The 27299-nt window shown below is 38.9% G+C and overlaps 1 protein-coding gene across 1 annotated transcript in view; it reads left to right on the top strand.

Annotated features, from left to right (window-relative positions):
* The window catches only part of LOC126100693 (vacuolar protein sorting-associated protein 53 homolog), a 183231-nt gene that overhangs the window by 6438 nt on the left and 149494 nt on the right, over nucleotides 1–27299 (top strand). The window contains exon 4 of the mRNA XM_049911309.1: nucleotides 6288–6408. Within this exon, the coding sequence (XP_049767266.1) occupies nucleotides 6288–6408 (121 nt within the window). The remainder of the gene's footprint in view (nucleotides 1–6287; nucleotides 6409–27299) is intronic.

Below are 27299 nucleotides of genomic sequence, written 5' to 3'. Positions count from 1 at the left end.
GCCTTCTAAAGCAGAAAGCATGTACACATTCACAGAAGCACAACTCCCCCCCCCCCCCCTCCCTTACACACACCCACGTGACCATTGTCTCTTGTTATTTAGGCCAGACTCTGGACAACAACTGTGTCGTTAGGGAGAAGTAGTCCGTGCATGGTGGGGGTAAGAAGGCTGAATCAGGGAGGGAGAGAGAGCGGGCAGGATAGGGGTGGGGAAAGACGTAGTGCTGCTTGTGGGAACATGCAGGGATGTGGCGGGGACAAGGTAGCACTGCTGGGTGCAGTTGAGAGATTTGAAAGGGGATGGGGAGTGGAAAAAGAGGAAAGTAGAGGACAGGAAAAAGATCAATGGATGCATTGATGGAATATGAGGCTGTGTAGTGCTGGAGTGGGAGCAGGGAAGGGGATAGGTAGATGAAGGGCAAGGACTAGTGAATGTTGAGACCAAGGGGTCATGGGAACAAAGGATATATTGCAGGGAGAGTTCCACATGTGCTATTCAGAAAAGCTCGTGTTCATAGGAAGGACCCAGATGGCACAGACTGCAAAGCAGTTGTTGAAATGGAGCATGTTGTGTAGGGCAGCATGTTCAATGAACAAGTTGATCCAGCGTCTAATGGCCACAGTTTGTTGGTGGCCATTCATGCAGACAAACAGCTTGTTGGTTGTCATGCCCAAGTAGAAAGCAGCACAGTTGTTGCAGGTTGCATTCACAGGTAGCCCCACCTTTGATGGGATAGTAAATGCCTGTGACCGAATTCGAGTTGGTGATAGTGGAAGAATGTATGGGACTGCTCTTGCGTCTTGGTCTCTAGCAGGAATGTGTCCCATGACACTGCGGGTTGGGAAGAGGGTGGCCTTTCTGCAGCTCAACATCTCTTCTTCAGAAATCTATTCTTTTCATAATGTTGTCATTATTTCATCCTGGAATTTTATGTGAGATAGATTTTTTATGCACTGTATCAATGAAACTGCAAATCCAAAACTGTTTAATCACTAAGCAACAACATATAGACAGATTAACACAACCTATCATTAATGTTTACTGCACCTTAACTGCTAAAAACCAGTTGATTGTGCTTCTAACAGAAGTTCTCCCACACTTTAGCTCCTGTACTCTGTACATTGAGTGGCAAATTGTACTGTCTTCCTGACACTGTGGTAGGAACTGGAATTGTCATAAGAATATGTTCAAAAGGAATTCACCAGCTTGTTTTTCACATATGCCATGACAGTGCGAATGTGGGCATGAACTCCAATGGCATCATGAATTAAACAGTCACTAAAAACGCACAGGTTCATGACAGACACATCACCTGATTCACCTGTGTAGTAAATCGCAAATGGCTGGAGAGTTGCTTGATTGTTGTCCCAATGATATCCTTGGATGGATCTTGAACTATAAATGCATGATTTTCAGAAAAGTCTAGTATTACTATAATTTCATCTTGTTTCAAATTATCCTTACAAAACTGGAGGTAAGCCGATTGTGCTGTTGCTGTGAAGCTGTGTGTGGTTAGTTTGTCTGTTTTTTGACAACACATTTCAACAATATCTTCCACTGTACTTTGCTTTGTTTCAAGACTTGTGCGTCCATTGTTTATAAGAAACAAGTTCATCGTCATCCATGAGTTCACCATACAGTTTGTTATTCATGTGTTCTGCAAGATTTGCCTTACCAGGACACTTTTCACACCTGTGTATCATGTATTGGTAGGAACTGATGTCACACACTAGCAGCTTCATTGCACCTTTGTAATCCATACCAGAATCCTTTATAGCAGCAAACATCAGCTTAGCATTTTGATGGGTCTCACATACACAAACATTGTGTGTGCCCCTTGCACTTACAGGCACAACCCATTTTGGCTGATGATTGAAAAAACCTACTTTGGTATTGGGATACTTTTCCTTGAATTCTACATATAGTTCTGATATGTTGCATAGCAACAGTCTTTTTTACATCTGTACATGTACATTTCCCATTTTCACCATTACATAGTCTTTTTTTCCAGGCATTATTTGGCTGTAGTCATTATCTTCATAAAACTCTGACTCTAGTACCTGTATTTCTGAACTCAGTTGCTTACCCTGAACCTGCTGAAGTTGTGGAAGCACTCCTTGGGTTGCTTTTATTTTCCTCGCTTGCTTTACCATGTATGTAAAAACATTAAATTCCTTTGCAGTGTAGTCAATAGACTAGCTGGAAGGTGCAAGGGTAAGAATAGCTACTTTTTTCTGGCGTGTTGATATGGCACATTTTTCTTTCAAATCATGCACAATTTTTTCGAAATCAGAGCATTTCTGGCATGATTTGTGTTCCTTTGGAGCAGATAGTTCTTCCTCTTCCACCATAGTGTGTCAGCTATTTTGTGTTTTAATTCCATTTGAGCTTTTTATTGTTTTCTTCTACCATAGCTGGGCCTGTCTCTTTTCCCAACTTTGTGTGTCTTCATGGGAGACAAACCAAGACAGTCACTGAAGTATTTAATTGCTCAGCCACTGTGGTTGCAGGTGGCTGCTACTCTTCATCACTGTCATGTACATTATCAGAATATTCTTCATTTTTTAGCAGTGCAACACAACTGGAACATAACTTTTGTCCTGGTTTCATGTTAAGTCCCATGCACTGATTCACTTTCAATACTGATTTTATATCAGTTTCTCTGAGGCTACACTTCACTGTCTTATTATGAATCCGAAATGTATCAAAACAACTTCTTTGCAGGAAAGAATACTTATCCAGAAACACTTTCATATGATGATAACAAACACTAGAGTTTCCTTGAACTGTACTTCTTGTGCCCACAGGGTGTATCCCGGATCTCCATCGCAACAAATCTTGGTCCGATTCATACAGATCATACAGTGCAAAGTGAATGCCACATTTTGTTCCATATGTTGTTTTATGACATTCAGATGCTTGTGCTCGACCAATACTGCAACTTGTTTGAACAAAAGCACCACTAGTACACTCTTCTGCCTTCATACTGACTTTCCACAACAATACTGACCAGTCTGAACTAGAATCTTAAAAACATGAGTAACCTGTAATTGTTGCTTGTTTCCTTTATTGTTCCTGCCTAACAATGACTCATTCTGTCCCTGAAAACTACCATTGTTTAAGTTTCTGTTGCCTAATGGTTCCCAACAATTGCTGCAGCTTTAACAGAAACAAGCTGTCTGCATCATCACTATTACTTGCTAAATCGTGTTAAAAGAAACGTAACCAAATACATCTCTGTCAACTTTTATTGTACACAAATGCCTCGCAATAACAAGTTGAAATTTTGCCACATATTATATTATGGTCTACTTATGCAGTGTTTGAAATTTGGCTTGGATATCACTTGTCCCTTTTGTGCTACCATACTTAGAAAATCTATGTTTTTCAGGTAATTTTTCAAATTTTTGTATTTTCGTGTGCATGTAACTCAGTTTTTGTGACTGGTATGAGCATGATGAGTTCTGTGTGTGTTTAGGCCACATTAAGCTTGCCACAAAAAAAGTACCCTTTTTGAGTGAATTATATTTGGCATACCTTTTAACGTATTAAATTTTTAATCACATTTTGGAATTTTTTATTTTCACTCAGAAATATGTTGTTGGTGTTTTGATTCATGGAGTGTGTTCTCTAAGTGGATGTTACTGGGTTGTAAAAACTTCACTGGACTGTGCGGAATAGTTCCAAAGTTGTTAAGACCTGAATTTGGGTGTGAAGATAGATTGCCAGATGTGGGTTGCAATTTCCGGGTCGTGCCACCTTCTTTCACAAGCCATAAGTCTGGAACTAATTGACAGGGGAACTTAAAATTTTGTACATGAGTGTTCTACACTTGGTAGCATTGGTAGCATTGGTGTGCTAAATTTAGCCAAATCTGAGACTATCAACTGGATCATTTTCTCAAATTGGTTGAATTGACATGGAATGACCCAACTTACAAACAAATTGTCAACTTCTAACCTAACCTACACCTCAGGTTAAGCTACAGGATAGTCTGTTGTCACAACCAGATTTTTTTCTTTCACATTTATTGGATTTGGGAAATCAGAGCCAAACACTTACCTATCAACCTAACTTAGACCTCAAGCTGTGCTACGGATCAGTCTGTTGCTACAACCACTATTTTTTTCCCCCACATTCATTGTCTTCACTAACTCACAACCAAACTGTTACCTTGCAACCTAGCCTAGACTTCCGTCTATGCTAGGGATCAGATTGTCACCACAACCACTTTTTTTTTGCTTTCATTTTGTTGGCTTCACCAACTCACAAGCAAACTGTTATTTTTCAGTGTAACCTAGAACTCAGGTTACTTAGAGGTCAATCTGTCACCACAATCAGGTTTTTTGTGGCAATTCAAGCTGTGAGCAGCCTACCCTCACACCTAGAAATCACGACCTATTTGAAGACGAACAGACAAACAGACAAATATTTGTGACAATGAAAAATATAAATGTCACTGCTTCACTCCTAGCAGTTTAATTTCTGTTGTTTCGTCCAAGACTAACCATACCCTTGGAAATTACGATATGAAAGCCATGACATATTCAAAATAAAACAGCCAAATATTTCTCACAAACAAAAATAGAAATGTCATTGCTTTGTTCACAGAAATTTAAGCTGTGCTCTTACACCCCGAAAAAAGAGCCTATGTTTGTGACAGCCTAAAGTTTATGTAAAGGCATAAATGTGCTTATATTGTGTTGTATATTAATTTGTGTGTGCATGCGTGTGTGTGTGTGTGTGTGTGTGTTGTGTTCGTGCACAACGATATAGTCTTGCTATAATTGGCTGACTAGTTAAAGTCTGCTGTGCTCACTGTTATTGGATAACTAGATCGTGCATCCTGTGCCTGCTGTGATTGACTGAAAACAGCAAATTGTGTAGCTGCTATCTTAAATTCAGTGTCTCTGAAGCTAACAGACCATATTTTGGGGATAACATATTTATACAAGTGCATTCCAAAAATATGCAGTTTCAATGATCGTGCCTTGAAGATTTCGTCAAGATGCATCTTTCACAGTATGGTTTGTTGTGCTACATTGGCAGGAAGCCCAAAACCGATAGGCCTATATAAATATTCTATCAAATTGTGCATATTTTAGCTACTCTAGAAAAATACGTGAACTAAAGGACATTTCTTACATCAGTTAATGGGGCTTATATGGTATATAAACGTACCTTCAGAACAGGCAGGAACCTCATTTATGCTTCTGACTTCTGATTTTTAATTGTTGTACTGTCTTCCTGATTTCAAGCTTTGTTGTGGGAAACAGCATCATTGTGCTCACTATATAAGTCATAGCAGGTGCTGCATGCATTTTAGAAAGTTTGTGCTGCAGCTTCTCAGCAGAAGTAATCGTGCACAACATTTGCTAATTACAGAGCCTTTTCTATTATTCTATCCCCTTCCTTGATTTGTTTGATACTATACTTACTTCGGCCTTTTCCCGATTTCTTGTTTTATAACATCCCACACTACTTTGCATTCAGTTTCTGTGTTACATTTTTTTTTTTTTTTCATTAAATGAGTGAGCAAGCAGTAACATAGTGTGTGTTTTTTTGATACTTGTGATAGTAATCTGTGAACTGTGGGTTTGTGCAGTGCGTTGGTAAAGAACTGAGAAATTTAAGTGTCTGGGAGGAATTTCAGATACCCATAGTTATCCACCTATTTTTCTTACCTGCTGCTGTAGAAATTGCTACTTTTTGAAATGTGTCCCAAAAATAAATTTAAACACTGCACAGAATTTAGTTATCTTAGCATCTTCCACATACACGGCATCTCAGGTTTTATTTGCAATTGCTCTAGAAAAATTATGTATCTCACATCCCAAGAAGACTCTTTTGTATTCCTGCACTTTTGCATGTTTTGTCAAGCCCGACTTTAGCTTTATTATCTTACAGTAATTGTCTGAAAGGCAAAGATCTCTTATAAATACTTTACAATTTGTCCTTCCAATATATATAAGTACATGGTCTGAAACTGATGATGCTGATTGATTCACTCACGATTCCAGTGGTAAAACTTACCTGTTTCATTTTTACCTATTACTTTCTGTTTGTCTTTACTATCTCAAGAAGTGTCCATGGTATTGTTTAAAATGTTTCATGTTCATATTTACCAGGAAATTACCTTTCAAATGTAGTGTAAGGAATTATGTGGTTTAAGTTTTGCTCATTTATAATAGTTTGTATCACATGTCCAATAAATTTATTCCTTTTTATGTGATTATCTGATTTTAAATAATTAACCTTCATACATACACTTTTTCATTATGTTGTAGGGCACTCATTAAAAAGAGGCAGTATGGAGAAATTGAGCTTCCATTACAAGCAATAATGGAAGTAATGAAACATTTCCACAATTATATGGACATTCCCCAGATCAAACAACTAGCAGAGCAGGTGAGTTTGACTTTCACAAGACAGAGTTGAAGGTGGCCATGATATATTTGGACTGAGATTTTCACGAACTTGAAACAAATTACTCCATTGTTTTGCCTGATTTATACAACAGGTTGCTCTCAATATAAAATTAAATTATAGCTGAAAGAGTAGCTGGTACATTTTGATGAACAGCTAATATAATTTTGGAGTTGAGTACTTGTCTTGTAGTACAGTATAGCAATTTATTTGTCAAAACATGTTATTGTAATGAATAGCAAACATTGATAAGGGAAGATGTAAAACTGTATTAAGCATTATAAGCAGATGTTTTATCTGTGATAAATTTAGGCAGCTGTGGGCATTCCTCAGGCATACAAATTATAAGTCTTGTAATAATAATGATTTATTTGGCTTCTGAATAAGCACAAGAAACTATCACTTGTCAACCACATACTGGTAACAGAATAAAATATAATAGCTCAGAGTTGCCATCAAAAAGGTAAAATAATTAATTTGCAAGATCTGAACTGAACCTTCAACACTCCCCCTCAATTCAGCTATATCCAGTATTTCCACACACTTGCAAAAAGAATCATGATATAGACTTCTGTCTTCTATACTGCCAAAGTCTGCATCTGTGTAGCAGAAAGCCATCTGTGCTCCTCATCTTCCATAGCGCAAACCAAGATCCAATTTTCCTTTCATATATCTTTTAAGTTCCTTCCAACGGCATTCCATTGGTTTGTTTTGGGATGTGCCAAAATAATACATTGCTACACTCAAGTCCTTTTGTGTTGTAAGCATAGTATATATCAAACAACCTATTAATTGATAAAATGGTTTAGAATTGCCGAGGATTCCATATGTTTGTTTTGGGATGTGCCAAAATAATGTATTGCTACACTCAGATCCTTTCATGTTGTAAGCATAGTATATATCAAACAACCTATTAATTGATAAAATGGTTTAGAATTGCCGATCCTGTCCATTAAGTCTCCCCTGACTTGCAGTTCTGGGTGACTTTCCCGAACTCTACCCATTTTCCCAGACCTCTCCAGTCCTTTTTGCTTCACCCCTCTTCCTTCCCCTTTGACCCTTCTGCCTGAAGAAGGAGCCACTGGCTCCAAAAGCTTGACTAATTATAACCTTCTTTTATGTGTGTGTTCTGCCACTGTTTCGTGAGTAGATCTTTTATCCATCCAATTAAATTAGAATGTAATCTTGATCATTATGCTCATCTCTGGTTTGCTTTCCATTGTCAGTTTTGGCTGCATTGGTTACAATTGTTCATGTCAAAGCATTTCATTAGTTTCCACCTCTATATAGGCTGACTCATAATCATTCTGTCATCTGACCTTCTGAAATCAAAGACAAGAAATGGGTCCTCCCATATATCACATAAAAAATCACTTTTCCAAAGGCTTTTAATCCTGTTGATATCAGAGTTGCTTGCAGCAGTTGCCGGTATATTGTTGTCTATGTATAATAGAAGATAGGGTCTACTACTTTCCGAACTGCCCATAGACAAACCTCTGTCAACATTTGACTGTCTAAGACCAATACTTTTGACAATACTATCAAATGTTGTATTCCGCATATGAGGAGTCTGCTTCAATCCATACAAGGCCTTTTTTAATTTGAAGGTTTGATTCTTTCTTCATGTGACAGCTTGAAGGATTTTAATGTAGACATCATCTATTTCCCCATCCAATGTAGAAAGGCATTTTTGACATCCATTTGGCATGTATATAGAGCCTCTTCAATGATGATTGACACCAATGTTCTCAGCATAACCAAATATGCAACAGGACAGTACATTTCATCATAATCATAACCCTACGTCAGAGCACATCCTTTAATTACAAGCCTTGCTGTATATCTTTCAATTTTCAAATCTTGTTTCCATTTAATTTTGAAGACTCATTTTCTATCAATTTGTTTCTTCTCTGGACAAGACTCATGCAGCTCCCCTGTCTCATTAAATTCCAGATACTTAATTTCCTTGTTGATAACTTCTCTCCATTCATTATGTCTCCATCGTATATCATTATAGCATTCAGGAACATCACTGACAAACAATTCAGCATGCAAGGCCATTACTGCATGAGTGTCAAATTGTGTAGGCATCCAACGTTCCTTCTTGTGTTGTCCAGTGTCTTGATCAGTTCACTTAGAATTTCCACCTTCTTTCTTGTTTTTATTTGTCTTTTATTTGTCAGTCCTGTCATGCCACTGGTCACTAGTTGTTCTGCCAAAACTGAATTTTGTTTCATCAAAAATTGCATCATTTCCTGAAATTACTTTCTTCAGTTCAGGCACCAAAATCTGCATCCATTTGGACAAAAGTCAATGAAATACATCTGAAACAGCGAGAATGAATTTACTAACTATAAGTTCCTTGGAATTTTTAAAAATGCTTCACAATCATTTTCATTGGTTTGGGATTGACTAATGTTACCTTATGCTATGCTTTCTTTTTTTGTTGGTTATCACCTTGCATGTATCAACTCCTTTGCCAACTGGCCCCCCTGCAGGATCTGTCTTCACTCTCTTTTGATACCATGTGTGACCTCCTTTTGAACTACTACTGTAAACAGACACACATCATTGCCACTTGAGTGGATTTCTGTGCTGTCACAAGAAACCGGAACATTCCGATAAGACTTGGCAGCTGAGCTTCACTGTTTAAGCTGTCGTCACTTTGTCATTGATGTACAAAAGGAGATGTATGCCGACCAAATGGTTAATGATGCAAACATTCGGCTGACTCCTGATTTTGTGAGCGGGACCTTCGATGTGAAAACCCCTCTCTCTTGGATTTTCTGACTATTACAAAATCATTTGAGGTTTTGAGAGCTGTGCCCACAGCTTGTGGTCTGGTGCCTAGGGTTGCTGCCTCTGGATCACGAGTTCGATTCCCAGCCAGTTCGCGGATTTTCTCTGCACGGGGACTGGGTGTTGGTGTTGTTCTTATCATTTCATCATCATTCGGGAAAAGGGTGAAACTGGACTGTGAAAATATTGTGAATTTGCATAGATGCTGATAACCATATTGTTGAGCACCCCACAAACCAGTCGTCGTCATCATCATCATCATCATCATCATTATCGGTTGTGGGTACTCAGATTGAATCATGATGTGAGGTTGCAGAAATTCAGCCCGCTTCCCCCCACCGTTAGTCTAATGGTTCACAAGGGAACGATATAGTGGCAGCGGTCCACACACAAGTAAAATATAATGGTGATCAGCCCAACTCAATGCGGTAGCCACAGCCACTTTAGTAGCACAGCATGGACAACAATGCGGTCAAATTGTTCTAAGCGTTGGGCCATTTGCCGCCATTGCAACAAAATGGGCCACATTGCTCCTGTTTGTAATGTAAATTTCCAACAGCCTATTGCAGATGCTGATATGGACGTCATTTGTGTATCAGCAATCTCTGTTGCACCCAATAAACTTTTTATAAAAGTCAAGGTTTATAAACAGTTTTGCACATGCAAGTTGCCACAGAAGCTGCTGTGTCATTATTCAACTTGTAAATATGCATGGACTTAGGTTCTCCACCTTTAGCGCCAGTGTCACGTACATTAGTCACCTACAATAGACAAAACATTCCAATATTAGGTAGTTTCTCAGTCCCAATCACATATAAATCTGTGGTTCATCTGCTCTCTTTTCTGTTGGTGAACAATGCACACAACCAAAATTTGTTTGGTTTGGATGCCTTTAACTTTTATGGGTTTGCTATGTCCAGTGAAGTTAATTTCATCTCTGATCTAGTGCCTTATACACAACCCTATCCTTTATGCTCTAAATTTTTCTCCATGTTCTCTGCAGGCTTGGCTTGTGACAATAATTTCAAAGATCATATCGCTGTGAAACCTTTGGTCAGATCTTGTTTCTTTCAGGCTCGCCCGGTGCTGATGGCACTCTGTGACCAAGTCAAGACGGAGCTCAGTCGCCTCATGGTCACCGGGGTTGTTCAACAGATCATTTCCAGCGAATGAGCAACCCCATTAGTTATTGTCAAGAAGCCATCAGGGCGGTTACACCTTTCCAGTGATTTCAGAGTCTCTGTTAATGCTCATTCTATCATTGACATGTGTCCTTTGCAATGACCTGATGAACTTTTAGTTAAGCTTAGTAGTGGTCAATACTTTTCCAAGATCGACCTCTCAGGTGCATATTTGCACCTTCCTGTTGATGCTGACTCTCGGCAGCTTCTGGTCGTTAATACACCTTTTGGCTTCTATCAATACTCGTGGCTACCATTTTTCGTGGCCAGCGCCCCAGCAATTTTTCAATGGTTTCTTGAATAACTGACAAGGTCTGTGCCTGGCTGTACCAACTATCTTGGTGATATTATGGTCTCTGGCTCCTCCACTGCTGAACATCTCAACAACTTAAGTACACTCTTTTCAGTGTTACAGGCCACTGGGTTAAAATGAAGTATGGAAAAGTACTGCTTCTTTCAGCCTTCTGTGGTTTCTCTTGGGTTCAAGGTCTGTAGTGGTAGTATCAAACCCCTTCATCAGAATGTTTCTGCTGTTGTGGCTCTTCTGCATCCTACATTACTCAAGAAATTCCATGTTTTTTGGTAAGATAGTTTATCATCATCAGTTTGTGCCAGGGGCGTCGTCAATTGCACAACTGGTACATGTCTTGGTCTTGCTGCATAATGGGACATCTTTCCACTGGTTGCAGGTGTGTGAAACAGATGTCTATGTTACAATGTGCATCTTATCTTTTAACCTCCAACTGGGTTAAAATTTAATGTTAGCGACACATGCGTCCCAGCATGGGCTGGAGGTGGCGTTAGCTCATAATTATTCTGATGGCTCCGAGCGGCATTCAGTTTGTTTTGTAGTGTTTTTATCTCTTTCTTCAATGTCTGCAGGATTCACTAAATTTTTGCCTAACCCTTCCACCTGCAGGCCAACCGTGAGGCTGAAAGGTTTGTTAGAACATTCAAAATGCAAATGAAAAAGTACATTTCTCGGTCCCTGTCCGATGTCGTCTTGGATCAATATCTGTTTTCTTACCGCTTCACACCATTTGGCAGCAACAGCCCCACCAAACTACTCCACTGGCATCAATTTCGGATGCTCCTACATCTCCTGCACTGTGGCCAGAGACACCCAACTTGTGCAGTTGTTGTCCCGTTTCCAGTACGGATGGCTGTCTGGGCACATTGGTGTGGTCATCTCCCAAAATGGATTTCCGCCATCATCTCCCAATACCACAGCCAATGTCTGTGCGATGTCCATACAGAAGAGGGCCTCTGCGCATGTCATTACGACCAGTTGCACCTGAGCGTGGACGACCAGATGACTCTGGGTGGGACACCAATGTTGCCATGCCAGTCTGCATCATTTGACAGATCACCTGATGCAGCTGTGTCCCTGGCACGACATACAAAGGGTCCTCTCATCACTGATGGATGAACCTGGTGCAGCTTCTCCTACACTACTGCCAGTGCCGATGCAGCCACCACCCACACCGGAGCCGTCTTCTCCGCCTCAGCCACCAACTGTGGTGGCATCACCGCCACCAAGCTCTGGACTTGATGTGGACATGTAGCTCGTGCCGACATCACTCATCCTACTGTATGGGTTGACAAGAGAAGGCAGACTGTGACACTACCTGTGTCCTATGCACTTCTGACCATATGCTCCAGTATCAGCATGTGATCACAGTCAGAGCCTTGCAGAGGAAGACGCCATGGACATGTCACAAATCCAAGCTGCTCCCTAATGGAAGAGGCATGAAGTAATGTGTACATACCAGAAAGCCGCGTGCATTAGCTGTGTATTGTCATCCATCCATGAGATGGCACCGCGAAAGAGCTATACTATTTAAACCCTGCTGCACTATGCCCGTGCTCAGTTATCACAGAAGTGTTTTGTTAGTAGTCTTCTTTGTAGACTGACTGAATTTTCTCTTTTTTCTGACGATGAATCAAAATGTGTCACTTGCTTTATTTAGTGAAATGCTGTACTGTTGTTTTCTTAGTAGTCACATAAAATGCTGTGTCTTTTGCATAAATTATCTTTGTACTATCTGTGCCTCCACCCAGTGGGTTGGCATAGCATTATGTTTCCGAAGATTATATAATGGCTGCAGGTTTGTATTGAGAAAATTTTTAAAGATTAACGTGCTCTATAATTCTTGATATTTTGCAATAAAAATTTCAGTCAAAGTCATGTAAGATTCTTGCTGTTGTTGCTTGCATTGCTATGATATCCAGGCATGCTCAGTGACTGAAGCATAACTGCTTGAAATTATCTCTTTCTGAATTAAATTAATCTTTTCACTTTTAAATGGTTGTGATCCCTGACAACTTTCAGATCAGTCACTTTTCCACTCATCATAAATTCTATAGGCCAGAGATAACTACCGTATTTACTCGAATCTAAGCCGCACTCGAATCTAAGCCGCACCTGAAAAATGAGATTCGAAATAAAGGAAAAAGAAAAATTCCCAAATCTAAGCCGCACCTGAAATTTGAGACTCGATATTCAAGGGGAGAGAAAAGTTTTAGGCCGCACCTCCAAATCGAAACAAAGTTGGTCCATTGTAATATGAGACACAATTTAGGTCAAATGAATGACGATACAGCTACAGTAGTTTGGTTCGAGTCGTAAGCTTAGCAGTTAAGCTTTACCAGGTAGCCATTGCTATGCGTCAGGCGCTCCGTCCGTATTTACACGGATACTCTTCCTTTTTCACGTGCTTCGTCGTTTTAATCGATTGCTTATTTTGCTTTGATCTGATAAGTGCCGTTTTCTGTGTTATAGGTGTTTACGTCAGTCACTCTAAGCTGAAAATGCATTACTATATTGTGTCATGCATTGTTTGTCGCATTCTGATCGTGTGTGTTTACGGCCTGTCGCTGCTCGCGGCATGGCTTTCTTTTGTGCGCGCTACCGCTGCCTACAATTAAAAAAAGAAAGGAATCGTCTCATTAGCGAAGCAATGGCAAGAGACTGCTATTTGTAGTTACTTACACTGCTGCTTTCTTTGATAATGATCAACAAGAACCAAATAATAGACTGCGTATGATAGAACATGTTCTGAACGAGAGTTTGGCGAAATTTTTTCTCCATTTGAAAGTCTTTGCGGCCGCTTCTTTAGTACATCAAATTCTGCACAGATATTAGTCATCTTCGATTTAAAAATCTAGTCAGCTGCCGTGCTTCATTTCTGACTGTATCACTATTAGGCATAAGAGTAATACGAATATAAACATGACACGATACGTGTATTCTTCCGTGTTTGCTGTTGTCTCACTCTAGTTTCGTAGTTTATTGGGCAGACAGGATTTAAATGAGATAGAAACAAACACGAAAGAATACATGACAAAATGTTTATATTCGTATTATTCTTTTGGTGAAGAGAATACTGCATGTGATTCACATTTCATCTGGTTCCTATTAGCAACCATCTCTTCTCACAGGTAGGAAAAAATTCAGAACGTAGAGTTGGGCATATTGACAAAAATCCCAGTCTTGCCAGTCAGACTTTCGTAGTACATTGAAATTCTGCTACATTCGAAGATGAACAATACGGAATTTGTATTTACTTTGTTGGATAATGTATGAAAATGCAGTGGTCGAAACTCGGGCGGAGAAAAAAAGCTCGTCTTCCAATTTTTTTTTTTAATTTTATTTACTGACGCAGAGGTTTTGGCACCAGTATTTATCTTTGTGCCTACAAAGGATGCCAGTGTAGCGCTACATATATATGTGACGGTAGAAGTTAATTGTGGCGGCACCTACCAACATTTTTCAGAACTTCCGCTTGCTTTGCACTCGATTCTAAGCCGCAGGCGGTTTTTTGGATTACAAAAACCGGAAAAAAAGTGCGGCTTAGATTCGAGTAAATACGGTATATCATCATAAATTTCCATTGTATTTGGAGGTCAATTCTTATTGTGATTTATCAAATCTTTTAGAAGTTACTTTTCTATTATAGCCTGAATTGAGTATTTTAGGTGAAGGTATTCCATGAAAAATTCACCACACAAACATATATTGATTTTAACAGCTTCAGATGATTTTTGTAGTCCATTAACAATATAGTCTGCTGCCAGCTTCAGATGTTGAAACACTGGACTATGGTTGAGCCAGTGTGGTTACTCCATTTAATATTCTCATAAATTGTTATACCCACATATTTTTGTGAATTCATTCATTCCATTTGTGACTTGTTGATAATGTTGTGATAAGATACTACTTTTTTGTATTTTATGCACTTCTGTACATTTAAAACAACCTGCCAACCTTTGCAGCATGTTGAAATCTTGTCAAGATCTGTCTGGATGTTTACATAGAATTTTTCAGATGGAAGTCAATTATAGACTACTGCATCACCTGCAAAAGACTGAGGGCACTATTAATATTGCCCACTAGGTCACTTATGTACCTCATGAACAGCAAGGATCCCAATACACTTCCATGGCCATACCTTAAGTTACTTCTACTTATGTCAATGTCTCTCCATCACATATAATATGTCCTTCATACTAAGCAATTCTCAGTCCAGTCACAAATTTCATTTGATACACCCATATGATTGTATGCTTATTAATAAATATTTGTGTGGTGCTAAGTCAACCAGTTTTCAGAAATCGAGAAATACTGCTCCCACATGATTGCTTTGATCCATAGCTTTCAAGATGTTGTGTGAGAAAAGAGAATTTAGTGTACTCGATGTTTTCTGATTCTGTGCTGCTTGGCATGCAGGACGTATTTTTGCTAATTACATTACATTAAGGGGACACACCCCTGAATGGGCTGCATTTTTGGCATTATCTTCACCCTCGTAGTGTAACTGATCTATAAATGAGAGAGAGCTCAAAATTCTTACACTCAGTTAGGGCCATTAGTCAAAGCATTTCCCAAAAAATCATTAAGATATTTTTTATATTTTGCTGCTGGCAACAATATTTATAATAGTATAAAAAACGGAACACTATTTCACTGTGGAGCCACTGACTGCACAGCTTGGAAACACAGTCAGAGTACAGGCAACATTCACATAAGTGTTTTATGCCTCCCATTTCCTTCCCTGATGTTGATCTGTGAAAAAGATAAGTAATTTATTTTACTAAAACAAAAATGTTTAAAAGTGTAGCTCAAATATCACCGACATCATCATCATGTTAAAAATTTTTCAGGAAATAGTAGGCAAGGGAGGCAGAAGAGGTCATTCTAAATATCTGTACCAATTTTTGTGAGTTTAACTTCAGTCATTTAGGAGAAACATGTACCTGAGTGATGAATATTCATGTTTTTAGTAAATCGCAAAAGAAGGTTTACAGATTTATTAACTTGTCACTATGCTTACTTAGAACATTCCAGCGGCATAATCCAGTTCTCCTTCTGTTTCCTTATCCTTCGTACTCTTTTTCTTCATTCTTTTCTTTATCCTTGACTCCTTGGCAGCAGCTTCTGCAGCTGTCTCTGCTTCGGTTACCTTCCGCTTATCGATAGCAGTTAGAGCTGAAGCCATATTCCTTCCCATCTCGATGTTCAATTTCTTCGTAACATTGATTCTTGAAATTGCTCCATCATTGAATGTTGTTATTGCATCCATTACACCAATCTTCAGCTCTATCAGCCCAACAAATATGGTTTTAGGTATCCTCTCCCATATACAGCTGTTGAAGCTTTCATTTGCATTCTGAGAGAGACCATGCATACATTTCCTAAGTAGATTTTTATTTACCAGATATGCCTAATTGTCTCCATTACAGCAAGTGGTAACTAGGACTTGCACCATGAATCTTCCCCTTTTGAACACAAACCATGTTGTGGGGTTTCATCTGTTGACGCTCGTGAAACCATGTTGCCCAAACAGCTTGTCTCATGTTCTCCAAATGTACTACATTTCTCCTTATTGCTAATCCATAATACTGAGTTAAAGAATCCATTTCACTTTTAGTAAGATGACCTGGACCACCTATGTGTTTTCCGTCTGACAGTTTTTTTCCACTGAAGTTTTCACATAATTTTCTCAGCTGAGCTCCTGTTCTTTTTTGTACATGCCCAACACATTCAAGCTTTTCTATTAGAGTGTCCCCACATGGTCTGTTATTAACAACAGTAGTGTTACTTCACAATCCCCGTCCCCAAGGTAGCCTACATACCTCACACCATAACTGACCTCTGATCTTCTAAAAATGTTTAGAGCTCCTTTCATTTCCATGTTTCCACTTGGGCCATCAAAGTTATTTACACAAACATGGGTGTCAAGAAATTTACTTGAACAACCCTGGCAGTGCTTTGTTAGACATTCATAACATAGTATCTTACCGGTTTCAGTAAATGTGGCAGTTACAACCCCATTCAGAGAAGTATGACCTCTCTTCTGCCAAGATCCATCAAATGCTGCTACAGTGTCTGTATTCTCAGACAAGGCTACTGCTTCTCTGCTGCTATTTTCATTGAATGTGCACTTACACCACATAAAGCATTATGTATTAATTTATTGTATCTGTCAAGCCTTAGTGGAGGTGGAGGCAAATCCGTTACTGCACATAAAGTCTGGGCAGCTCTCCTTCCCCTTCCAGTACTTCGCATTGCATAAGCAAGCTGAATATTTACACCGTAATGTCGACTATCAGTTACTGGCGATGTCATAGAATCATTGTGCATCTTACACGAGTTACAGGCAATCGCTAACCGACTTGAAAGACTTCCTTGGTGTAATGTTCTCAGAAACGTCAATACTATCTTCACAAATGCAGTACTTACTGTTGTGGGTTGGCAGGAGTGCCAACACCGTATTATTAGAGGAAGCCAAAAGGCACGCGTTTTAGCTCACGCAGGCTGGCGTGAGGTCTGGAACAGGACAAGGAAATTAGACTTTAGAAAAATGTACGTAGCTAGTGGAATACTTAACTTTAATCCATTAATGATGAGCGTCGCTCTTGGCTGTACGTAATTCAGTATCAATAGTAACTGGTAATGGCGCCTTGCTAGGTCGTAGCAAATGACATAGCTGAAGGCTATGCTAACTATCGTCTCGGCAAATGAGAGCGTATTTTGTCAGTGAACCATCGCTAGCAAAGTCGGTCGTACAACTGGGGCGAGTGCTAGGAAGTCTCTCTAGACCTGCCGTGTGGCGGCGCTCGGTCTGCAATCACCGATAGCGGCTACACGCGGGTCCGACGTATACTAACGGACCGCGGCCGATTTAAAGGCTACCACCTAGCAAGTGTGGTGTCTGGCGGTGACACCACACTTACATTTCACAGTACTCTTTAAAAGTCTTAACAGCATATTTAGGTTCACAATAACATATCTGTCATTATTGCTGCTCACAATACTACTAGGCTTGTTCTTATTACATTTAGAAAGTGAAAGTTTACATTTAGAAGCACTGCCTGTAGACACAGTTTCTGCAGGCGACTTTTGAAGCAACTGATGTGTATTATTCTCTTGTGTTTGGAACTGGTTGCTGTGAAACTTTCGTTTGGGGCTAAATTCCTTTAGTCTCAGCATTTGTAGCACAGGGAACACACACACACACACACACACACACACACACACACACACACACACACACACAGAAACAAAACAACACAATGACTACAAAACCACACACACATGAAATTCCGAAATCATATATTCTCAGATCTTTGTTTACATTCGAACCATAGCCTTTAAGATATGCTTGTGCTTTGGATCCGAGAGTCAGTGCCTTCTAGAAGACACCTGTGTTAACAATCTGTAACTAACGACGGAAAAAACAGAACAACAAAATAATGCATAACGTATTCTGACATTCTTCAAACTGACAGATGGGCGTGGTCCCTGTGCTATATTACATTCAACCTCAATTTTAGAACGAATGGAAGATGATAATGCCCATAAACTATACATTTTTGAAATCAGCATTAAATGCTCTTTTCTAGACCAAGAAAATTTTTTTCAGATTTTTGGTCATTTTCACGAGCATGTCCCCTTAAGTTATATTAATATGTGTTCCATAGATCATGAATATGAGATTTCGTAATGATGTGGAACGTATCAATTTAACATAAGTTTTCTTTACACAATATAGTTAATTAATTTTTTTAAAGTTACTAGTTTATATGTAAAAATTCTTCTATTGAGTAGAAGGAGTTGTCATTCAGAAATTCTTTTAATTTGTTTTTAAATTTTGGTTGGCTATCTGTCAGACCTTTAATGCTATTTGGCAAATGACCAAAGATTTTTGTGTCAGCATAATTCACTTCTTTCTGTGCCAAAGTCAGATTTAACACAGAATAGTGAAGACTATCCTTTCTTCTAGTGTTGCAGCTGTGCACTTTGCTATTATTTTTGAATTGGGGTGTGTTATTAATAACGAATTTCATAAGTGAATATATGTATTGCAAAGGTATTGCGAATATCCCGAGTTCCTCAAAGAAATGTCTGCTGATTTTTGCAGACTATCTGTACTGTTAATTTAAACCTCCTGCATTCTTCCACTTAAATATGAATTAAACCATTTGTGAATTGTCTCTCTCATACTACAATACTTAAGCTTACCTAGAAGAATTTCATAATTTACACAGACAAAAGCCTTTGAGAAATCGCAAAGTATCCAATGGGCACTGTTCAGTTCTTCAAAGCATTTAATATTTGATCAGTAAAAGCATATATAGCATTTCTGTCAAAAAGCCTTTCTGAACACCAAACTGATATTTTGTTAGTACTTCATTTTTACAAATATATGATGTTACTCTTGAAAACATTACTTTTTCAAGAATTTTGGATAAAGCTATCAGAAGTGAGATTGGGCAGTAGTTGTTGGCATAAGACCTATCCCACTTTTTATACAATAATTTAGCAATAGCATATTTATCTATCTGGAAGAATGCCCTGTTTCAGTAAGCTACTACATATATGGCTGAGAATCCTACGTATCTGTTGTGAACAAGCTTTTAGTATTCTGTTGGAAATGCCATTAACTCCAAATGAGCTTTTACTTTTGAGTGAATTTATTATTTTCCTAATTTCAGTAGGAGAGGTGGGTTTAATTTCAGTTTTGTCAAACTGCATAGGTGTTGCCTCTTCCATATAGCACTTTGCATTCTCTAATGAACAGCTGAATCCTGTTTTCTCTACAACACTTAAAAAATTACTATTATTATTATTATTATTATTATTATTATTATTACTACAAGACTAACCAATAAAAAGATTAATTAATAACAACATATTGTTGTATTCCTGTTATCCTCTGCCAAGCTTCTTTATCCAGTGCATCTTCCTTGTCGATGCTGCGATGTTCCGTTATACCATTTATGTGGTCTGTCCAAGAACGCCGTGGTCTTCCGCTTTTATGTCTGCCGGGTGGTTTCCATTCATAAACTGTCTTTGGCCACCGATGATCTGGCATTCTCATCATATGTCCATACCATTTTAATGATTTTCTTTCAATTCTATCACTGTATCATTTGCCTTCATTCTAGCTCTTACTTCATCATTAGTTTTTCTTTTGAGTCTTGATATTCTGTCACTCCTATGCAAATAATCCATTTCCACAGCTGTTAGTCTTCTTTTGAGATCCACATTTAAGACCCATAGTTCTGATCCCCATTATATTACCCACTCTTTTCTTATTGCTGTTGTAAATATTCTTATCCCACCAAAAAGAATTCATACACACTAACACTCTTTTTCTTTGCTGTATTCTACATTTTCTTTTGTATAGCCCAATTCATTTTCATCAATATGTGCCCCGAGATATTTAAATTTCTCTACCTGTCTCATAACTGCTTTGTCATTGATGTGTACTTCAAATTTAACCTCACTATTCAGCACCAGTTAGTGTGTTTTTGTTAGAGTCATTTGTAGTCCCCATCTGTTGTATTACTGATATAATCGTCATATTATGAACTCAAGGTCATAATCATCTTTTGCTATAATAGCTTGATCATCAGCAAAACTTAATGAAAGTATCTGTACATCATTGACAGTGATTCCCATTCCTATTCTCCCAATTTCAGAGAGCCACTTGTACGTATAAATTGAACAAGATGGGTGACATACTGCAACCTTGTCTTAAACTTTTAGTGACATTAATAGGTTCTGATAACTTTGGACCTCATTTAATCTGTACCACATTATCTCTGTACATTTCGGTAATAATTTGTAAAAGGTGATCATCCATACCTGTATCTTTCATAGCTTCCCACAGCTTAGATTCAGGGACTGTATCATAAGCTTGTGCTAAATCTACAAAGACAATGTGTAGCTCCTTCCCTACTGCCATAAATTTCTCCAATAGTTGTTGTAAAATAAATAAGTTATCTGTACATGATCTGTTCTGCCTAAACCCACTCTGGTATTCCCCTATATGGTGGCCAACATTTTGTCTAATTTTTTCAAACATTATCTTGCCAAATAAGTGGCTCATTGTACAGTTGACACTAATGCCTCCATAGCAGTTTGTGTCTTTTCTATTCCCTTTCTTTAAAATAGAAACCATATATGACTTTTTCCATTCTGAGGGAATTTCAATCCCTTTACAACAGTTGTTCATCAGGCAGGTTATTCATTTCTTCAGATATCTTCCTCCAGCCTTCAATTATTCAACAGGAATGTTTCCTTGACCAGGTGATCAGCCATTCTTCATTTTAATTTTTGCACAATTCACTTCCTCTATTGTAATGTTTACATTTCGGTCAGTTACTTCCATCTTCTCTTCATTCCTTTGCATGTAATATGGCCCATCTTCAGTTAAAAGGTCCACGTATTACTTTTTCCATTCCTTTAAGGGAATTAGGTTGTCCACTGCTTTGTTTACTTGTGTTTTCTTCATACTTGTAATTTTCCTCCACACTTCTGTTGTTTCTGATCCACCTATTAGACTCTGAATTTCAATACATTTCTCTTCCCACATCTTGTTTTTTTTTCTAATTTAATTCTGTTTCTTAATTTGTAATTTGTTGTCTGGTAGTTTTGTCTGTCCTGTAGTGATTTAGTTGATAACCATTTTTGTAGAGATTTTTCTTTTCCCTAATCAACATCTTCAGGTCATCAGACATCCATGGAGGATCCCATTTATCTAGATTCTTACTCTCAGTCCCTAGTACCTCTAGAGAAATTTTTGTAAGTGCTTTTTTAATATTTTCATATTACACTTCAACATTGTCATTTTCTGCAATTGCTTTTAGTTCATTTTCTGATCTACGTTGAAATAAATCCGTGATACTGAACTGCTTCAGGAGAAAGAGCTTATACCTTGCCTGCTCTAATTTCTCATGATTTCTGTGGTCAGCCACTTGTCCAGTTGTTGGTGGTTTTTCTCCTAAATAGGTATGTCAACTTTGCTAAAACTAAGTAGTGATCAGACCCACAATTGGCTCCCCGCATGACTCAATAATCTTGAACTACCATTTCTGGCCCTTGCTTGGTAATGATGTAATCAATTATTAATTTCTGCTGTAATGATGGTTTCTCCTATGTATATTTGTGGATATAAGTCCCATAGTGCTCAGAGCCATTGTCTGTGGATATCTTTATGTGAATAGTGAATGTTCAGAATTTTCGAGTCATATTGGTTACAGAATTTACAAGATTTTCTCCAGAACTATTAATGGCATTTCCTTCATGTCTGCCGGCCGGTGTGGCCGTGCGGTTAAAGGCGCTTCAGTCTGGAACCGCGTGACCGCTACGGTTGCAGGTTCGAATCCTGCCTCGGGCATGGATGTGTGTGCTGTCCTTAGGTTAGTTAGGTTTAATTAGTTCTAAGTTCTAGGCGACTGATGACCTAAGAAGTTGAGTCGCATAGTGCTCAGAGCCATTTTTGAACCTTCATGTCTTCCTACTACTGCATCATTTACTTGTGAGCCAAACCTCACATTAAAATCTCCTGCTAATCTTACTTCTTGGTGCTTTTTGACTTGGTTGAGTAGATGGTCTAATTTCTGGTAGAAATGGTCTTTGGGTTGCTGTGCCACATTGTCATTTGGTGCATAAAACCCTATTATAACTGTTTCAATGTCATATAACGTGATGGTAATAGTGACAATTCTTTCGCATAAAAATGCATAGTCCCTGATGTAAGTGCTCCGAGCTTTGTTAATTAGAATGGAAACACCTGCTTTTGCTTGTTCATGTTTTACAACTCCAGACCAAAAATGGATGAAATTTCCGAAGTTCTCATTTCCTTGTCCCTTTTTTTTTTTTTTGTTTAACTTTTCTTAATACAGTTTTTGTAATGTTTCACTGTTTCTGGATCACTACTCCTTCTACTTGTAAGATACATTTCCCTTTTCTGTTTGCAAGATATTTTTATCCCTTCAGTAAGCCATGGCTTTTTTGATGGTTTATTACAAATATGTTTCACTGTTTTCTTAGGGAAACTTTTTGAATATACTTTCAAAGATATCATGAAATAGCTAAATTTTAAATTAGCCACAGGTTCTCTGTGCACCTCATCCCAGTCTAACTGTTGCAAGCTTTCCCTAAAATTTTCAGTTATTAAATCGTTAATTGAATGCATTATTTCAGAAGATTGTTTTGCATTACTGCATGGAGCTATGTCATATACTGTAACTAGCTGTGCGTCATGATCAGACAGACCATTCTTAACAGAAAAAAATTTTATTTTATTAAATTTATCTTGGTCTATATAAACATTATCTACCAGTGTGCTGCTTTCCTGTACCACCCACGTAGGAAAATCAATAACTGATGTCATATTGAATGAACCAAGTAATACTTCCTGGTCAAACTTTCTGTCTGGCTCTTTCAGAAAATCTACATTGAAATCCTCACAAACAATAATTTGCTTCCCTGTGCCTGACAGATAGTACAACAAAGAATCCAAGCTTTTAAAAAATAGCTGAAAATTTTCCAATGGGGACCTGTACACAGCAACAATTATAAAAGTACCATTGTTTGGTTTAAGCTCACATGTACATGCTTCTATATGTTGCTCTACACGCATTTTTTAGTTTCTAAATTTTTCCCACGGTTACAGATTTTAACATATGCAGCAACTCCTCCTCTCTCCATAGTATTACATGTGCTGAAAGCTTATATCCGCCTACCATTTAACTTTTCTGTATCTGTGACTAAATGATTGTCAGACAGGCATAATACATCTATTCCACCCTCGGTTTCTAAATCATCTAAACAAACAAGAAGCTCGTCTAATTTGTTTTTTAATCACCTGATATTCTTATGCAATATACTAACATTATTTTTCACTGTGCTTCCATGAGAATCTTGTGACATACTAACATTATTTTTCATTGTACTTTTATGACAATCTTGTGATATTTTAACATCTCTAGTACCTACCTTTTTGAGCTTCTCATTATGCTTAATTTCGTTCAATGTTGAATCACTGTACACTGAACTTAGCCTAAAAAAGAGGTGAGTTTCTGTACGCACATTCCCACCCCCCTCCTTCCTCCAAAGATTTTGCTATCATCCCAACCAATTTACCCTTCCTTTTCCTACTGAGATGCAGGCTATTTCTTGTGAAGTCCCACCTATCAATACAGGAACCAAACCTATGCCTAACAAAGTAGTTGCCTGAAGCAGCTGACCTAGCTCCATATTTACCCTCCTCACAGAGCTGTTCAGTTGGTGCAAATTGTACTGCATGAAAACAGAAACCAAACCAACAATTGTATGGTTCATTGCAATTGCTATTTTTACAATATCACATTCAATATCGTGAACCTGATCTCTACCAATACTGTTTCCTGCTCCACCCACTACCATAACATGATCCTGCTTTGTAAAATTCTTGCACAATGATCCTACATCCTCTATCACTTGGCTAAGACATGCACTAGACTTGAAAAAACTTGTGACCTTGTACCTGTCACCTAATTTTTTCCTGCAAGATCTGGCCCACACCTCTTCCATGGCTACTGCCTAACAGCAGAACTTTCCTCCTACTTTCTGATTTTTTTCAAATGCTTGGTTTCCTGATGAAAGTCTATTGAGTGTTGACTACACTTACATCTACCTGAGCCTCTTTCTTTGTTAATTGAGGTAGCAAGGCAAATCTATTCTCTGTGCCAATGATGAAACTGTCAGAAACTGTTCTCTTTCTGTGGCTCCTATTTCTTGCTACCACTTCCCACCGGTGTTCATCCTTCTCCTCTGTTAACCTAATCAGTTCTTCCCTAGCACTATCCAATTCAGCCTCAAGGGCTCTAATCTTCCCTTCCTGTTCAGCTGTTTTCCTATCCCTTGAACGTACTCTGCAATACCATGGAAGAGATCTGTTTACTTCCACAATTCCCATGCCACTATGTTCCCCTCAATGTGACCATCTGTCTCAGCAGTTGCATAGAACCCCAGAACTAACTTTTCCACAGCAGCTCACACTTTTCACTCATTGTTGTTTACAATATTTTTACAAAATTTATCTAGGCAATAAAAGCTCACAAGAGTCACTAATTATGTGGAACAGTAATATACATGTGTACTGTTAATATAGTAACGTAATGCACTTAAACTAACGTTAAAACTTAGAACTTGTATACCCGAAAAATTAGGCCCAAGATCATGTATGCTCAATCTGGACTTTACGTGTTTTGAAAGGAAATAAAAGATAGAATTTAAAACCTTTAATTCCCCAAGTAGATATGCCACTACTAAATGTATGTGGAATGAAAACAACCTAAATTCTTCACTTAATACTGACACAAATGTCTTAAGTTTGTACGTAAACCTATGGCTAAATGTGGAAACCGGCCTATAGGTCCTTTTTTTTCCTTAGATATTCTAAAATAAATGAAACCATGAATAGATAATATGAAATATACTCTAATTAACTTCCTTACAGTGTAATATTAACTTAAGTGACAGTTATTATAGAATTAATGATATGAATATAATAGAGGGAAACATTCCACACAGGAAAAATATATCTAAAAACAAAGATGATGTGGCTTACCATACGAAAGCGCTGGCAGGTCGATAGACACACAAACAAACACAAACATACACACAAAATTCAAGCTTTCGCAACCAACAGTTGCTTCATCAGGAAAGAGGGAAGGAGAGGGAAAGACGAAAGGATGTGGGTTTTAAGGGAGAGGGTAAGGAGTCATTCCAATCCCGGGAGCGGAAAGACTTACCTTAGGGGGAAAAAGGACAGGTATACAATCGCGCACACACACACATATCCATCCGCACATACACAGATACAAGCAGACATTTGTAAAGCCCTTGTCAACAACATTTTCGTCCCTTTTTTCTCCTGGGTTAGGCCATGCAAACGACTTTGAAGCTCATATCATTCTCAAACCCACTGCTCGGCCTAAGTTTTTTCGGGCTCGGCCCATTCCTGTGGCCCTTCGTGATCAGGTCAAACGGGAACTGGATCGTCTCACTGCTTCAGGGGTCTTGCTTCCAATCACTTTCAGTGAGTGGTCCTCTCCTGTCGTCGTTGCTAAGCCAAATGGTGATATTCGTCTCTGTGGCGATTTCAAGGCCACTGTAAATGTTCAATGCCTTATTGACACTTACCCTATGCCTCAACCTGAAGAAATGTTCATTAAACTTGCTGGAGGCCAGTATTTTTCTAAACTTGACCTGTCAGAAGCTTATCATCAACTTCCTCTCGACCTTGCTTCCCGGCAGTTTCTGGTCCTTAACACGCCTTTCGGCGTCTATCAATACCAACGATTGCCATTCGGGGTTGCCAGCGCTCCTGCTCTCTTTCAGCGATTCTTAGAATAATTATTGCTCCCTGTCCCTGGGTGTATCAATTACATTGACGACATTGTTGTCACTGGCTCCACCACTGAAGAACATCTTCAGAATCTCCGCACACTTTTTCATGTCTTATAGACTGCCAGTCTTAAATGTAATCTTCAGAAATCACAATTTTTTTCAGGCATCTATCACGTACATGGGGTTCCAACTCTCTCGGGATGGTATTCGTCTGCTTCAGCAAACTGTCGCTGCGATCGATGCCCTTCCTCGCGCTACATCTGTTAAGAAACTGCAGGCCTTCTTGGGGAAAATAGCATACTACCACAGGTTTTTACCGTCTGCTGCTTTGGTGGCTCAGCCGTTGCATCGCCTGTTGCATAAAAACGTGCCTCTTCACTGGTCCGCGTCATGCAATGTGGCTTTCTAGAAATTGAACACAATGCTGAAACGGGTCCCGTGCCTGGCTACGTATCGACCTGGCCAACATCTTGTTCTTGCCACGGACGCCTCTCAATATGGGTTTGGTGCAGTGATAGTTCTGATCATCCCATTGCTTATGCCTCCAATACACTCACAGATGCACAACGAAAGTATTCTCAAATTGAAAAAGAAGCTTTGGCCATTATTTATGTTCTTCATAAGTTTGGTGTTTTTCTCTATGGATCCAAATTTCATCTTGTTACAGATCGCAAACCACTTGTTTCCTTGTTTCATCCATTAACATCACTTCCCAACAAGGCTGCACAGCGCCTCCAGCGTTGGGCTCTTTACTTGTCTCGTTTCAATTATGAGATTCATTTCCGGCTGACGGCTCAACATGTGAATGCTGATGCACTGTCACGCCTTCCCATGGGTCCTGATCTGGCATTCGATAGGGACGAACTTTGGTGTTTCCACCTGGATTTTCCCGAGCAGCGGGTTTTTGAACGGGCTATCCATCACTGGGGACTGGCTGGCGGCTGCTACGGGTTCTGATCCTACCCTCTCCTGGGTTTTACACTGTATTCAGAAGGGTTGGCCAGATCATCCATCCGCTAAGACTTCTGATCCATTACAGAACTACTATGCTTTCCGTTACCGCCTCAGGGCTAGGGATGGTGTTATCCTCCTTTCCACCGAAAATGCTTCGCCGCGAGTTGTGGTACCTGCGTCTTTGCGTGCTTCAGTCTTGCGCCTCCTTCACCAGGGGCACTGGGTGTCTCTCCCACAAAATCTCTGGTGCA

This window comes from Schistocerca cancellata, chromosome 9 (genome assembly GCF_023864275.1).
Source record: "Schistocerca cancellata isolate TAMUIC-IGC-003103 chromosome 9, iqSchCanc2.1, whole genome shotgun sequence".
In the NCBI taxonomy this organism is placed as follows: domain Eukaryota; kingdom Metazoa; phylum Arthropoda; class Insecta; order Orthoptera; family Acrididae; genus Schistocerca; species Schistocerca cancellata.
This window is presented reverse-complemented; position numbering and strand designations above follow the sequence as displayed.